At 36.3% G+C, this 15,342-nt stretch overlaps 1 protein-coding gene across 23 annotated transcripts; it reads right to left on the minus strand.

The window, feature by feature from the left end:
• Window positions 1-8,268: 8,268 nt before the first annotated feature.
• On the minus strand, window positions 8,269-13,261 carry LOC150030899 (protein PUTATIVE RECOMBINATION INITIATION DEFECT 1-like). Of its 23 annotated transcripts, XR_016526414.1 has the most exons (7): window positions 12,729-13,261; window positions 12,209-12,332; window positions 11,941-12,116; window positions 9,107-9,189; window positions 8,724-9,016; window positions 8,486-8,591; window positions 8,272-8,321 (listed from the first exon to the last, which is right to left on the minus strand). XR_016526414.1 is itself a non-coding variant. In XM_090309386.1 (3 exons), the coding sequence occupies exons 1-3, from the start codon at window positions 12,839-12,841 to the stop codon at window positions 11,827-11,829; spliced, it is 309 nt and encodes a 102-aa protein (XP_090165512.1). In that variant the 5' UTR covers window positions 12,842-13,254; the 3' UTR covers window positions 11,647-11,826. The 23 variants fall into 23 exon arrangements, 2 of the variants coding, with proteins under 2 accessions (XP_090165512.1, XP_090165513.1); XR_016526407.1 differs by lacking the exon at window positions 12,209-12,332 and having other exon boundaries at window positions 8,274-8,321; window positions 9,130-9,189; window positions 12,729-13,253; XR_016526405.1 differs by lacking the exon at window positions 12,209-12,332 and having other exon boundaries at window positions 8,275-8,321; window positions 9,130-9,189; window positions 11,945-12,116; window positions 12,729-13,254.
• Window positions 13,262-15,342: the final 2,081 nt, after the last annotated feature.

Genomic DNA, 15,342 nt, shown 5'->3' on the forward strand with positions numbered 1-15,342 from the left:
AGGTTAAGATGAAAGCTAGTGGCGTGAAGAAGGACATTGGCTAAGTGTTGGCCGAGAAGACGATGCCATGCGCTAGCCGAGACTCACGTTGAGGTTAGGTGGGCAAGAACGCGTGCCATGGCGAGGATGCCTTAAGCGATGCGGCTTGTGCGTGCGTTGGTGTGCAATGGTCGGGCAAGGATGTGTGTAAAGTAAGGCCATGCGATGATCTTGAGACTAGGCATCGGGTGCGAGAAAGGGCGCTGAGGCGTGCATTGGCTGAGAGGTGTATGCGTCCAAGTAAAGCCATGCGTTGGTAAGAGTTAGGAAGCTATGCATTGGTGATTAGGGGAAGCTTTCAGCTTAATCACCAATTGTAGTGGCCAGTTGTCGAGATTAGAAGGTTTAATGTTGACTTAGTGGGATAGGTGGCAGCCTAAGTGTAATTAAGGTCATGCATCTCTTAATCTAAAAGGGAAGCCTCAGTTCAAGAACTTGGTTTGGACAATTCTCTAGTGTTAAAGGGGTGATTCCACAGCCATTTGAAGGCTTGAGGAGTGTAGATGAAGCTATGAGGTTGCTGGAAGGAAATTCTTAAGAATTCGAGTTGACATCAGAAGATTTCCTCAAGAGGTCAAGCTCTCAGGTGATTCTGAGCAGGGTGTGAAGATTGAAAAATTCTGACCATATCGTGAAGAATTTGAAGCTCAAATTTTAAGGTAAGTAAGTTAAGACAATTTTAAACAAGTTTGTAGAAGGAAATTTCCCAAAATAATGTTTGGAAAAATAAGTAAATTCAGCTTGAAGTTGAATTTGTATTTTTGGGTTGAATAAGCATGTAGCTGGAACAGTTGAGCACGCAGGCAACTCAACCGGGAAGGCTACAGATGCGCGCAAAGGCAGAATGACGCAAGGCGTTGCATGGGTGTGTACGCTAGGTTGCGCACGAGGGTTGTACAAGTGTGCGCGCGAGGCGCTGCATGCAAAGGTTGAGTATGCATTGATGCGCGTAGTTGCGTTAAAAGACAAAATTTACTCCTCGTGCTTAGAAATATGTCTTCGTTGGCTATCCTCTCCATCAACGTGGGTATAAGTGTTCTCATCCACCCTCCCACAAGTATTTTATTTCGATAAATGTCACCTTTCAAGAGGATCAACCCTTCTTTTCTATTAGTCATTTTCAGGGGGAGAGCTCTAATGAAGAGACTAATTGGCCCCCGTCTTCGATCTTTTCTGATTCCCTTCCTGATCCTATCTTGAATATTACCGACACTGTCACTGTCTTACCTACCAAATAGGTCCATGGATAACATACTATAGGAAGAATCTCAAGAAGGAAATTATGCCACCTATTGTTTCTCCGGTAACGATCTATGAGTACGACCCAACATTAGCCCAAGGTACTCATACTTTTGTCTTTAATAACCTCGATATTTGTGTTGAGAATGATAATGATGCTCATACTCGTCTCTGATAATATTGGTATTTGTGCTAAAAATGATATGTGTACTGTGGAAGAAAATAGCAAAACTAATGATTGTACCAAGAAAGTTGTGGCTGATATGGCTGGGAATAAACAAGTTGAAGCAACTATTCCAGGTAGTTGACCAAGTAAGAAATATAGAGGTTCTACAAGATGATAGTTAAGCTCAACAATCTCAAACCAGCTCAACTGAAGCTCGTTATGAAAATCATTGGAAGAACTTTCTAAGTCAATCCAATCATGAGGCAATCATTATGCCTCAGGGACCAATGACAAGAGCTAAAAAACTTGAAGAGGGATTAAACGCTTGCTTCCAAGTTAAATTTCCAGCCCATCACGAAGAGTTGCAACCCTTGAAGCTCCAAGAGTCACTTGGGCACCCAAAAGTCCTAATGAATCTGCAAAATTCAGATTCATCCCCGTGTTTAATGCTTGATGTATTAATTTATTTCAATGTATTTACATTTATTAAGGTTCAAGAGTTTTTGTTGAACCTAGTCAATTAAGTGAAAAATTGTGTCCTTTCAAGTTGTCTTTTCAATTAGTATAAATACCTATGTAGTTTGGTCATTGGAACACACTTGAGATTGAATGAAATTTCATTAGAGTTTTTGTCTTTCAAGCTTTATGCTTTTTCTTTGTATTTTTTTGAGTTTAAAATGCATGTATAGAACTTTAGAACATTCAATCTAGTTTGATCAATTAGATTTTGAGAGTTCGACTTTCTTAAAGTTAGTACCAAGTTCTCCTTTTCTTCTTGATCAACGACCAAATCTTCCAGCCAAAATATGGTTTTTAGCTTTCTTTGGGTATTGCTTACTAAATAGTTAATCGGGTTATTCTTATTAATCATTTTTTTTTTTTTTTTTTCGTTGTGGGCCCTCATCACGTATGAGAACCCACTTTATTCAGGTGAAACCTACAATGATAATAAAAAAGAACCCCGATTAACTCTTTTGTAAGCAACCCCAAGAAAGCTAAACATATTTGGCTTGGAAGATTGATCGATGATCAACAAGAAAGGAAAACTTATTCCTAACTTCAAGAATTCGAACTCTCCACAATCTAATTGATCAAACTAGATTGAAAGTTCTAATACATGCATTTTAAACACAAAAATACAAAGAAAAAGCATAAAGCTTGAAAGACAAAACCTTTAATGAAAATTCCATTCAATCTCAAGTGTGTTCCAATGACCAAACTACATAGGTATTTATACTGATGGAAAAGACAATTTGAAAAGACACAACTTTTCACCTAATTGACTAAGTTCAACAAAAACTCTTTGAGGACATACATGAACCTTAATAAATGTAAATACATTGAAATAAATTAATACATCAAGCATTAAACACGGGGATGAATCTGAATTTTGCAGATTCATTAGGACTTTTGGGTGCCCAAGTGACTCTTGGAGCTTCAAGGGTTGCAACTCTTCGTGATGGGCTGGAAATTTAGCTTGGAAGCAAGCGTTTAATCCCTCTTCAAGTTTTTTAGCTCTTGACATTGGTCCTTGAGGCATAATGATTGCCTCATGATTGGATTGACTTGAAAAGTTCTTACAATGATTTTCACCACGAGCTTCAGTTGAGCTGGTTTGAGATTGTTGAATTTCACTTTCATCTTTTAGAACCTCAATATTGCTTACTTGGCCAACTCCTTATGATTGTCACTATTTGCTTATCAGAATGGAACTCTACGCTAGAGACTAAGTGTGGAATTTCTAATGGAAGGTCAGATAGAGTAAAAGGTGGAGATTCCTCCCTTGATCTTCCTATTGCCTTAGAAAAAGAATCAAGTCTTGCCTTAAGCACCCAATGCGGAGTTATCTGTCGTATGGTAACCTTTCACCTGAGTTCAGAGCTCTTACTACAAGTCTATAAACAGTAACGATACCAAATAATTTATAAGTAGCAATGGAAATCCCCGAGTGAAAAACTACAATTATGGAAGAAATGAGGGCTCTTGAGAAAAACAATACTTGGGATCGTCTGTCTCTTCCTAAAGAGCATAAGACGGTTGGATGCAAATAGGGGTTCACCATAAAGTACAAGTCTGATGGGACGCTTGACAGTTATAAGGTCAGGCTAGTTGCTAAAGGATTTACTCAGACCTTTGGAATAGACTACTGTAAGACTTTTTCTCTGGTTGCAAAACTAAACACAGTTCGACATGGTTGTGAACAAAGACTGGCCTTTCCATCATCTAGATGTGAAAAATGCATTTCTCAATGGTGAGTTAAAAGAGGAAGTCTACATGAGTCCTCCAGGTTTTGAAGCTCAGTTTGATCACGAAGGGTGTAAGCTAAGAAAGTCATTATACAGATTAAAATAGTCTCCAAAAGCGTGGTTCGACAGGTTTACTACCTTCGTTAAATCTCAAGGTTATACTCAGGGACACTCTGATCACACTCTGCTTACAAAAAGGTCAGTGTCAGGAAAGAGTGTCGTTCTCATTGTATACGTGGATGATATTGTGTTATCCCGATGATATTTGGGGGGGGGGGGGGGGGGGGGGGGGGGGGGGGGGGGGGGGGGGGGGGGTTTTTTTGTGTTTTTTGGGGGGGGGGGGGGGGGGGGGGGGGGGGGGGGGGGGGGGGGGGGGGGGGGGGGGGGGTTGTTTTGGGGGGGGGGGGGGGGGGTGGGGGGGGGGGGGGGGGGGGGGGGGGGTTGTTTTGTGTGTGGGGGGGGGGGGTTTTTTTTTTTTTGTTGGTTTGTTTTTTATTGTGTTTGTGTTGTGTGTGTGTTTTTGTGTGGTCATGATACTACAGAGATTGACAGACTGAAAAAGAAAATGGCTAAGGAGTTTGAGATTAAAGACCTCGGAAGATTCAAGTACTTTCTTGGGACGAAAGTAGCACGATTAAAAGAGGGAATTTCAGTCTCTCAACAGAAATATACACTTGACTTGATAAAAGAAACAAGTATAACTGGATGCAAAGTTGATAACCCCGTAGAAGTCAATACCAAGCTTGGCGACTCTATTAACTTTCCTGTTAATAAAGAAAGATATCAAATGTTTAGTAGGGAAACTAATTTACCTATCCCATACTAGACCAGACATATCCTACGTCGTCAGTGTGGTAAGCCAGTTTATGCAAGCACTATGAAGAGCATATGAAGGTTGTTGAACGCATCCTAAGATATTTACAAACTACTCCCAGTAAGGGTTAGATGTTCAAGAAAACTGACAAACGAGGTATCTCACTTATACTGACACTGACTGGACAGGCTCTATTGTAGACAAAAAGTCACATTTGGGTACTGTACCTTTTTGTGGGGAAATCTTGTCACTTGGAGAAGTAAGAAACAAATGGTGGTTGTTAGAAGCAGTGTTGAAGCAGAATACATGGCTATAAGTCTGGGAATATGTGAAGAAATCTGGTTAAAGAAAGTTTTGTCAAACCTGTGTCGGGATTGTGATCATCTGATGAAGCTCTACTGTGACAACAAAACTGCAATAAGTATAGCAAATAATCTGGTTCAAGATGATAGAACCAAACACGTTGAAATCGATAGACACTTCATCAAAGAAAGATTGGACAATGACAGTATCTACATTCAATACATCTCTTTCGGTCAACAGGTCACAGACATCTTCATAGACAAAAGGACTTAACAGACAGAGTTTTGATTTTTGTGTCAGCAAGTTAGGTCTTATTAACATCTATGCCCCAATTTGAGAGAGAGTGTTGAAAATAAAAAAGGACTTTACTTTTGAACCCTAAGGGCATTTTAGTAGTTTCATCTTGCCCTAGTCTGTATTAGGGTTTCCTACATCTCTATTTATATTTGTGCCCTGTTCTGTATGAAACATAGAAAATAATAATAAAAAGAGTGATTGTATCGTGGTTTTTTCTCCCTGTTCTAGGATTTTCCACGTAAAATGTTGTGTTCTTCTCTTCTCTTTGTTTCATCAAATAGGAACCTTCCCCTCTTGTATCAAACACTTTATTCATTCTAATAAAATATTCATAATCTTGATTCTTGGAGAGAATTCTCCTTTTATCTCCTTTAGGAGACATCAATTTGGTACCAGAGCATCCGTGGGCCAATATTGACTGCCGCCAGTGGAACTCCAAGAAACTCTTAGTGACCTCGATCACAAGAGGAAGCTTTGTGAGTTGTCCTCATTGTCGAACAACTAACATCTAATTAGGGGGAACCCTTGAAATTCCAAGAAAGAAAGAAGAAACCGAAGATTTATCAAGATTTTGCAAGAATTGACTATTATCGATCAAAGAAGACGTCCAAGAAAAAAAAAATCAGCAGTTGGTATAGGCAAGAAAATAAAATTTACTTCCAAAAACAAAGTTGGAATTTTGACTCAAGTGGTTCAAAAGAAGAATTCCAACATACTAATTTTGTCCATGCTCGATTTTCTCAAAGCACCTATCATTATCCACATTGGAAATTTAATTCTAGTGATTCTAGTGACTCCAATGATGTTTCTAAGGCAATTTGGGGTGGGATAAGAAGGCAACAATATCGAAAAAGGTCCAAAGATCCAATCAAACCCATGTTTCAAGATATCAACGTAAAGATTGGGAGTTAGATGAATTAAAGAATTATCAAGAATCATCAAGAATCGATTTTTACAGCCCAAGAAAAATGTTCAAGACACAATATTACTCTTTTGGTTATGAAACACGATCACGAAAGGTTGATTCAAGAGAATCAATGGATGAGTCCTATACCCATCATGAGATTAAAACATATTAAAGAATCCAACAAAATGACTATTTAGATCTTGTAGCAGATATAAAGAAAACAATAAAATAAATCCAACGTTCGTTGGGGAAAATGAATCAACATATTGATCAACTATCAATTCATTTGCAAGAGTTCAAGAATGGATGAGAGCTCCAGCAGTGTAACCCAAAGCATAGCAATAAGTTGAATCAAAGTTCGTGGGTAATGGAAGTCTAGATACTTGGTATTCCCTAATTATCAAATATGAATTTAAAAGATCTTAATGCATTTACCAACATGCATGTTTTTCAGATCTCAACTGACTTGCCTACTACCCAAGTGCTAAATAATGTGTTATCACTAAATTATTAAACAAGAGCGTATAAGTAAAACAGCAAAAGTTCAAGCACGAATAGAATAAGTACCGAAAGAAATGTGACTGCCACTTGAATTGGCCACCCATTATATGCACCTTCTTGCCTTCTCTTTTCCAACTCAGTTACATGGAAAGACATGTATAAAACAAAAAGAAAAAACAATTACCTGGACATTTCCGTGTGGATCTCTTTCAAGCAACAATTGTTCTTGGATTGCTTGTGGAAAAAATCCAAAAAGGTGATGAGATTGAGTAGTAAGTTTCTTTTTCCATAACCTATCCTCATCTATAATATTTCTTTTTCCATAACCTATCCTCATCTATAATATTTCTTTTTCCATAACCTATCCTCATCTATAATATCATGGGCAAGAATTTCATTGAGTTCCGAAATAAGTTGTTGCACCTGTAGAAAGCGGGTTATAAATGATATCAGTTCAAGAATGACATATTGATCCCGAGAATCTTGGGTTTAGTGGATAGTGAGCATACAACAAAAAGAAATAAACACAATTAGTTACAATAACAAGACAAATACCTCCGGAATGAAGTCAATCAGGTCATGGGGAATAACTACAACACCATAATTAATAACCAAGTTCAGAACGTTTACTAATTACATCGACAATGTAGTCTGTAACGTTTTTCAAGGTAAGCTTCTTGGCCGCATCCTGCAAAACACATTATAAATTCGATGTACCCTATAAACTAAAGCTCTATTAATAAATGAGTCGACATTCAAAACACATTATTTTTTGTCTGAAAATTTTTTCGCCTGCATACATTCAAAACCAATAAATCTCCATGAGTCAACTACAACTAGGTGGTAGAGAACAAATTTTTCAAAGCTGACAAAAAAGGCATCCGATATCACTTGGGCAATTGAATATGCTATGGGATGTCAATACTTAGTTCCATTGCACCATATTAAAAGTTTCAATCTAATTCCATGAATCCTTTGTTTATCACAAATTTTCATCTTTACCCTTAAGTTTTTTTTTATATTTACCATTCCATGTAAAAATGCAAGAAGATGAAATTCTGAAACAGGATATATTAACTGACTCAACAATTTCAATTTTCATGTTTACATGAGAGTATCTGTTGCAGAGATTATTAGTTATTACTGAGACAAAATCTAATCCTCAAAGAGAATAAACAACCTTAACCTTAGGGTTGCATGTGGAGGTAAATGCCCTTCTTGAAAAAGATTTCTATCTGGTAAAGCATATGGAGATAAATGTCCTCCTTGACAAAGGTTTCTATCTTAAGTAGTTTAAATAAAGCAGCTACCTTTTCTCCAATAATAGTAATATTTGGATGAGTTTGCAAAGCACACTCCAGTGTAACGTGAGAAGCAGCACGACCCATAAGTCGTCCAACTGTGGATATATGTACACTGTTAATGCCATATGATAATAAACTTGAAACTTGAGTGAGAAACAAAAAGGTATCAACATCACAACAATGAAAAAGTACAATCTCACATTAGGTAGATCAAATAGAGAAGGTTAATAAACTTGAGCAGAGAGAAGTGCTCTGTTTTTTACGGATGAAGCAACAAGATGATCTTTATTATTGATATTATTTATTTATTTATAAATATATATTTTAAAAAGTAGACATATCTGAACTTGAAATACTTGTAATGTCAATAATTCAGTTATTATGAACATTCAGCATCTCAGAACTATTTTTAGTTTTAATTTCATTAAGCAAAATACTTACAATGGTAATATTTTCCTGTAGATCGACCATCAACCATCACATTACCAATCATTTCTGAATATATCTGCATAAACATCAGCAGAGCATATTAAGAGTCTCATCTCATGAATGCGACATTCCATTTTTTCCTTGAATTCTTGAAGAAACTACTTCAACTTTGCAACAGTCACCAAAGTTGAGTCCAAACGAAATATGAATTCTAAAGCAGTTACAAAGAGAAATGAGTACCTTGCAAGCAGAATCAAATCCAAAACTTGTGGGGACCTCTTTGGATTTGAGATCACCATCAATAGTTTTTGGGCAACCAATCACTCGGGTCTTCATATTCTTACTCCTAATTTGAAAACAATCGAAAGAAGGGGAATATAGATAACAGAGTCTTGCACACAAAAAAAAAAAAAAAAAAAACAGGAGCGTTTAAGTAAAACAGGAAAAGTTCATAATGGATTTGGCATATTTTCAAAACCTGATAACATAATGGATTTCTGATTTTCTCTTGCTTAAACAACCATACTAATGATGGTCTATGAATCCTTGAAGAATGCATATCCCACTCACTTTCAATCACCAATTAGAACAATATTCTTTCGACTTCTGAACTGTAGGAAGTGTGGCAACTAGCATCAGCAACAGACCTACAAAACCCATATATATTCACCATTTGTGTGACCATAAATGGGTCATGGTATCCACATAGTAAGCCACTTTTGCTGACAAGAATATACTGGAACATGCTAAACCATCTTCTCATCAACAAGTCTGGCAAAGGGGTATTCATGTGGTGAGTACATAGACAACAGATATATACCAAAAAGAGGATACAAGAAAGAAGAAACAAAAGTGTGTTACCTATCATCATGTAATGAACTTACATATAGTAACAACAAAACAGCAGACTAACAAGAAGAAAGATCTGAGTCATTGGAGCTTTCCTGTCCAAGTAGAAACAGTAAATCAACTGGATCAGATGGAAAAAATGATACAAGTTCTCTAATGCCAGTGAAATCATTTCCAAAGATGACATCCACCGGAGAACTGAGCATTAGATACACTCTCCATTTCATCTTTTCATATAGAAATGAGCCTAGACATCTAAAAGAGAAACTCAAACAACAAGCAGATAGAAGTGTGTTTGCAAAATCTATGGTCCTGATGTCAGGATTTTGGAGCAAAATCGAATGAAAAGTTTCAAATACCCCCAAAACAAGTTCCTCTTCAGTTACATTGATAGTTGCTAAAAGCCAAGGTAGTGTGTTGTACATACATCAAGAGCACAATTTTTCATTTCTTTGGTGATAGAGTTGTCCATGACAGTATTGACTTGACTATATATATAGAACTCCTTGAGAAGGTATAAAGAATGTAAAAGTTGACCTGGTTGTGTTTCGAATGTACTAAGACGAAAATAAAACTACATGTTCTAATACTTCTTGAATTGATGTTGCTAGATGTGGCACCCTATGAGATGGAGACTTCATCATCGTGACCAGGATTGCACGGGTTGTTGCAAATGTGTCTGGATGTATGCCCATCTCCCCAGTCACATTCTTACGGAGCATACTCGTCAAAATAAGAACTAGTTCTTCAATACGAGATACAACCACTACTCCAGGACACTGAGAAATGCATTTCAAAATGAGACCAAGTGTTTGGCTGTGAATTGGATGGAAAGGAACTTCAGCAACATGACCCAACACTAGAATTAGTGTTGCAAATCCGACCGCAAGCCTTTGATTGAAGGGCAATTCAGCTCTTGAAAGAAGATCAAGGGCCTGAAGACGCAAGCCCTTGTTAAGGGATCCTTACCTTCAGCAATGTGCAACTCATTTCATTATCCTAGAATTCGAAGTTTCTGGCATATGTTCTATTTTGAAAAAAGAATGTGTAGTTTTCATGTATTTAACAGCACAAAAATAGCTAGATATCTATGACCTTGACTAGTTTTCATGTATTTACCAACACAAAAATAGCTAGATATCTACGACCTTACTTGAACAGGAACTATTTTATAGGTTGTACATATGTGTCCTTGAGTTCTAAAAAAAATCGCTAGATGTCTTTATCTCTGACAGATTATGCTTGTTCAAGAATTTTCAAGACTACGATTAGGATTTGTTTCATAGGTTGTACATCTGTGTCCTTTCGATCTAAAAAAAATAGCTAGATATCTTTATCCCTAACAGATTATGCTTGTTCAGAATTTTCAGGACTACGATTGCTCACCTGAAAATCGTAATATCTCAAATACATAATCCACTATATTTTCTTCAACCAATAGTTGGTTTGGCTTGATGGAAGTGCCCTCTGAGGACAGATAACTAATTATTAGCTCCACAGTGTTAAGTTGGAGATCTTAGTCTGACGAAAGCAGAGGACCTTTGATAGAAACTTAAGAGTTGATATGCCATTGCAAAATTTTAGTCATTCAGGGCAGCGTTTGTTAATTTATTGGAAAAGAAGTCGATTAAAATCTTTGGATAAGTGATCTTATCTTGTTTACGGGATTGACTAATCATAATTTAGAAACTTAGAGTTGAGCTAAGAAGTCGGGTAGATGAAAAGTCATCTGGGTATATCTTTTGGGGGTAGAATATCGAATTAAAACCTATAACCATACTGTAGATGCGCAGCTATGTGGTTGAGCTGAATTTTGTAAAATGGTTCTTCAAGTCTGGAAAAAACTTGCACATGAACAAAATGTTTTGAGTTGCATTTTCTTTTAGCTTTTGCTTTCTTTCTTCAATATCCTAGCAAGCAACTTTGTTGGTGGAATGGCATATCCTAAGTCCGAGCTCAAATAGGTCGATTTATCTTGTTGCTTTGGAATTTCAAATTTTTTATTCATTTTGGGCCACTACTCTAATTGGGATTTAAGTAGTGAATAAACTTAATTTCTACTCCTTCCATAGAGTGTTTGAAAATTTTCTGTTATCGGCCTTGCCACAAGATGGTCATGGATCTTTCTATGGGGTTTTCATATTTTAGTTCATTTTATGCTGTTCTTGTACTGATAAAATTAATTTCTTTTGGGGCTGCTTAGTTATGATAAGCAGAGAGATTTATAATTTTTAATAAAGCTATGAGTTTACTACATTTAGAAAGGACTAATGCAGCTTTATTGTGTTTCAGGTTGGGCCTTGTTGCAACCATTAAGGTATGCAGTTTTCCATCCATTATGACATAATACCACGAGTATCCATTTCTTGTATTTTCTCAAAGCATTCAAGTTATTTGTCAGTATAGAATGATCATGTAGTATTCTCAAGGTTGGAAATAATTATGTTGCATAGCTTTTTTTTTAAACATTTATTCTAGTAGTGATGCACAATGAATGAATGAACATGAATAGTTAGATACAAATCAATACACATCAGATAAAAGAAGATGAGTAAACAAATCAATACATCATTTTCAGTTTTCCATCCATTATGACATAGCTTTTCATAGCTTTTTTTTAAAACATTTATTCTGGTAGTTGTCAGTATACAAATCAATACACATCAGATAAAAGAAGATGAGAAATGACAAACTGGGCTTCATTTGTACGCAAATGCAAACATTCAAAAATATCACCCAAACTCATGCACCACCAGCTACAAATTATAAACCAGAAAGAAGATTTAGCCATCATGTTCGGTCTAGGAAACACAAAAAAAAAAGTGGTTTTGAAGAAGTTGACAAACCTACATAGTTCAATCGGACATCATCATTTTGAGTCTTCATGAGCGCCTCCAGAGATAGAAACAGAAGTTCTGGGCAAAATGCAGAGAGAATATCATTTCCAGTGCTATGGTTAGATGCATATTGAATTGTGGTCAATTTATATAGAACAAAGAGGATCTCTCCCCGTATCTCCTTGCTGCATATGAAGAGTAATTCAGAACTTGTCATAAAAAATGCATATGCGCAGTACAAAATAATTTGCTTCTTTCGAATTATTCAGTTTATCACCTTGGTAATTCAAGGCCTGGCACGAGATTTGACACGAGGCCATCGTTGTTCTTAATTTGGCCATGGAAATTTGTTGTCCGATAGTTTAAAGCTGTACAGATTTCTGAAGAAGCTGTACAGAAATCTGAAGAGTTTGATATTAGGTAATGTTTGTTTCCTTTGGTTGTTGTAGCATTATGAATTTATTGCTGTAACTTTCCTTTTCATTGTCATTTGTTTGGCTGGTTCGTTAAGTGTCCACTAAACTCTGAGAAAGTGGTCTGGCAGTAGTAGCCAATTTTTTACTCCTCCCCGAAATTTTTAAAAAAAAAAAAAAAAGTAAAAAACAAAACGAAGAAAAAACATGTGTAATTGGTTTCCTGCCTGTTGAAGTGAAATCAGTCTCTTATTAACACTACAGGCAGACCTAAGCATTCTATAACAATGAAGCTAAAAGGAACAAATGGAAAAAGAAAAAAAATCACACTCCTTTGACAACGAAATACGCACGAATCTAGAACAGTAGAACAAACAAGATTACCATATTATACACCTGACGGCGGCTCCAAGACAACGCGCCAGAAGAAAGCCGATCCGAAACTCTGGCGATAAAGTCGTCGCAAAGAGATCCATCACCGTTAACTTCAGTAACATCGACGAACAAGATCAGTGACTTGGCGAGCAATGGCGTCATCGTCGAAGGAGCAGAGTGCGGCGACGAAGGGAGCGACAATGAAATGAGAATGGAAAGTGAGGAAGGTCTGGCCCTGTAACGGCGACGAAGGGAGCGACAATGGGAGAGAGGGGATCGGAGTAGGGTTTCAAAATTTTGGAGGAAGTACAACGTCTGAGGAGTAGGGTTTCAAAATTTTGGCCCGTTGAGTTTTGCTAATAAATAACAAACACTCTCCAGCTGGAAATTATTTTTTAAATATTTATTTATTTTTATCAAATTTATTGTCACTTTTATCAGCTTTTTTACTTTTTATTTTTTTGTTAGGAGAAAGCAGAGATTCAAATGGGGCTTGTCTGTGTTTTTATAGGAAGGAGAGAGAAAGAAAGAGAGGTGGTTTCTGGGGTTTGCTGCTGCAGGGAATGAGTAAGGGAAGAAAAAGGCAAAGATGGAGGCGTCAAATTATTTATTATTCAACTAGGGATTCTTTTTAAATTATTTATTTAAATTTTGGAAACTTCAACTTATACTTATATGTATTTGTTTTTTTTATTTATTAATAATAATAAAGTATTTTTAATCCTTTCAAAATCACTCTTACGTTACTTTTACTATTAAGAGGCGGATGAGACCATAAGATTATAATTAACTATCTCTTGTTACAGTAAATACTATTTCAAAATAATTATCTCTTATTGGCAGCTAAAAGTAAAATAGTAGTTGTGAAAATATTAAAGATGAACTAAATAAATGAAGGTCTAATGATCCAATGATCGATATTACATCATTTCATCTATCGATTTTGTCCAACATTCTGAAGAATTTCTACTCATTGATATATTTTAAGGAAAAATACATATTTCTTTCCTCAATTTTGAAATAGTTTCAAAATGTTACAATTTTAGTCCTCAAGTTTTGAGTTTAGTTTTGAAATCCCTAACTAGGTTTCAAAATGTTACAATTTTACCACTGAGATTTAAGTTTTGTTTCGATTTGGTCTCTATATTTCAAGACTTATACTTTTAACCTCAATTTTTCATTAAATGCTCATTTTTAGTTATTGACATTAATGTCTATTAATTAATTTAAAATAATTATGAAGTGAATTTAAAATTTAATACAGATAAAGATAGTAAAACTTAACTAATTTTAATTCTTTATATTCTTTTAAATTAAGTAATAAACATTAACACCAAATACAAAAAGTAAGTAGCTCGTAAAAAATCGAGGTTAAAAATGTAAATCTTGAAACGTATGGATCAAATAAAAACATCAGTTTTTTATTTTCCCAAGATGTACGTTGATGCGTTCATTCCACCAACCTTACGTTGATCCCTCTATTATGCGTTATCGTGTAGCCGCAATCTTGCAGTGACCGCATTCGCTTAATACCGTAACTTCTGAGAATGTAACAATTTTTCGCATAATGAATCTCTTTGATGGGCTGTTGTTTTCCGTTGAGTTTGAGTTTTTCACGCTAATTATTGTGTTTCCAATTTTATTATTTTCTTTCAATTTTTTAGTTATTTTTCTGCTTGTTCATGCAATAGAAGTGGAAGGTTTTTCCCAATAAGTTGACCACGATGGAGAGAGAAGACACCGGTAGTTCATTGGTTAGGGTGGCAAAGAGACTGGCAGATGGAAAAATGACAACTGACAAAAACATTGGTGGGCAAAGTCAGTGGGAGACGAGGAGGTTGGATGTGCTGAAATTTGTAGATGGAAAATTATGGTGGATGGAGAAAGAGGCTTGAGGAAGGGGTGGACTTGCGTGAAAAGATGGGAAAGCAAATGGTTGCCCATGTGAAATGTCAAAAGGTGTCGGCCAACCTGATAACTTGTAGAAATACAAATTATTATAGTCTTTTACTTGGAATAATGATGATAGATAAGAAGAATATGTGTCAATCTTCTTAAGTATTCATGTTATTAAACTTGTGTGAAGCATCTCAAAAACACCTACTACCCCATATCATGAGTTATGTTGCACCAAAGTGTCTATTTTGCAGACTGATCGTAGGACCTACATCGCATGTGCAAAACCCCTACCCGACGAACAAACAATTAGTCGCATGCCTCGGGATCTCAGAGTCAATACCAGCGGATCTTCTCGCAAGTATTTAGAATATTGACCATGATAGCAATGCTGAAATTCTCACCTACCACGTTAGACGATTACGACTTATCAGAGTGGGAATTCCACCTCCATATTTCACCTTGATTCTTCATCGAAGCTTCGCCGAAGCAAGAGTCTAAAAGGGCTTTCTGCATTCATCCAACCATTATATCACAAGCAGCCTCAACATTCATCTGTGAGAAGCAAGAGATTACTAACAATTGCCCTTCACCTTATTTCTCTATCTTCTTAGTTGTTGTAGCCTTTTGTTTAAGAGATAGTTCATTTGTGTATTCAACAACTATTTTAATATCATCATGTTCACTTTCATCATCTTATCTATCCTCACTTTGGCTTTATCTCTTG

This window comes from Benincasa hispida, unplaced genomic scaffold, assembly GCF_027475165.1.
Source record: "Benincasa hispida cultivar pf3 unplaced genomic scaffold, pf3_genome.v1.1 HicScf160, whole genome shotgun sequence".
Lineage (NCBI taxonomy): Eukaryota > Viridiplantae > Streptophyta > Magnoliopsida > Cucurbitales > Cucurbitaceae > Benincasa > Benincasa hispida.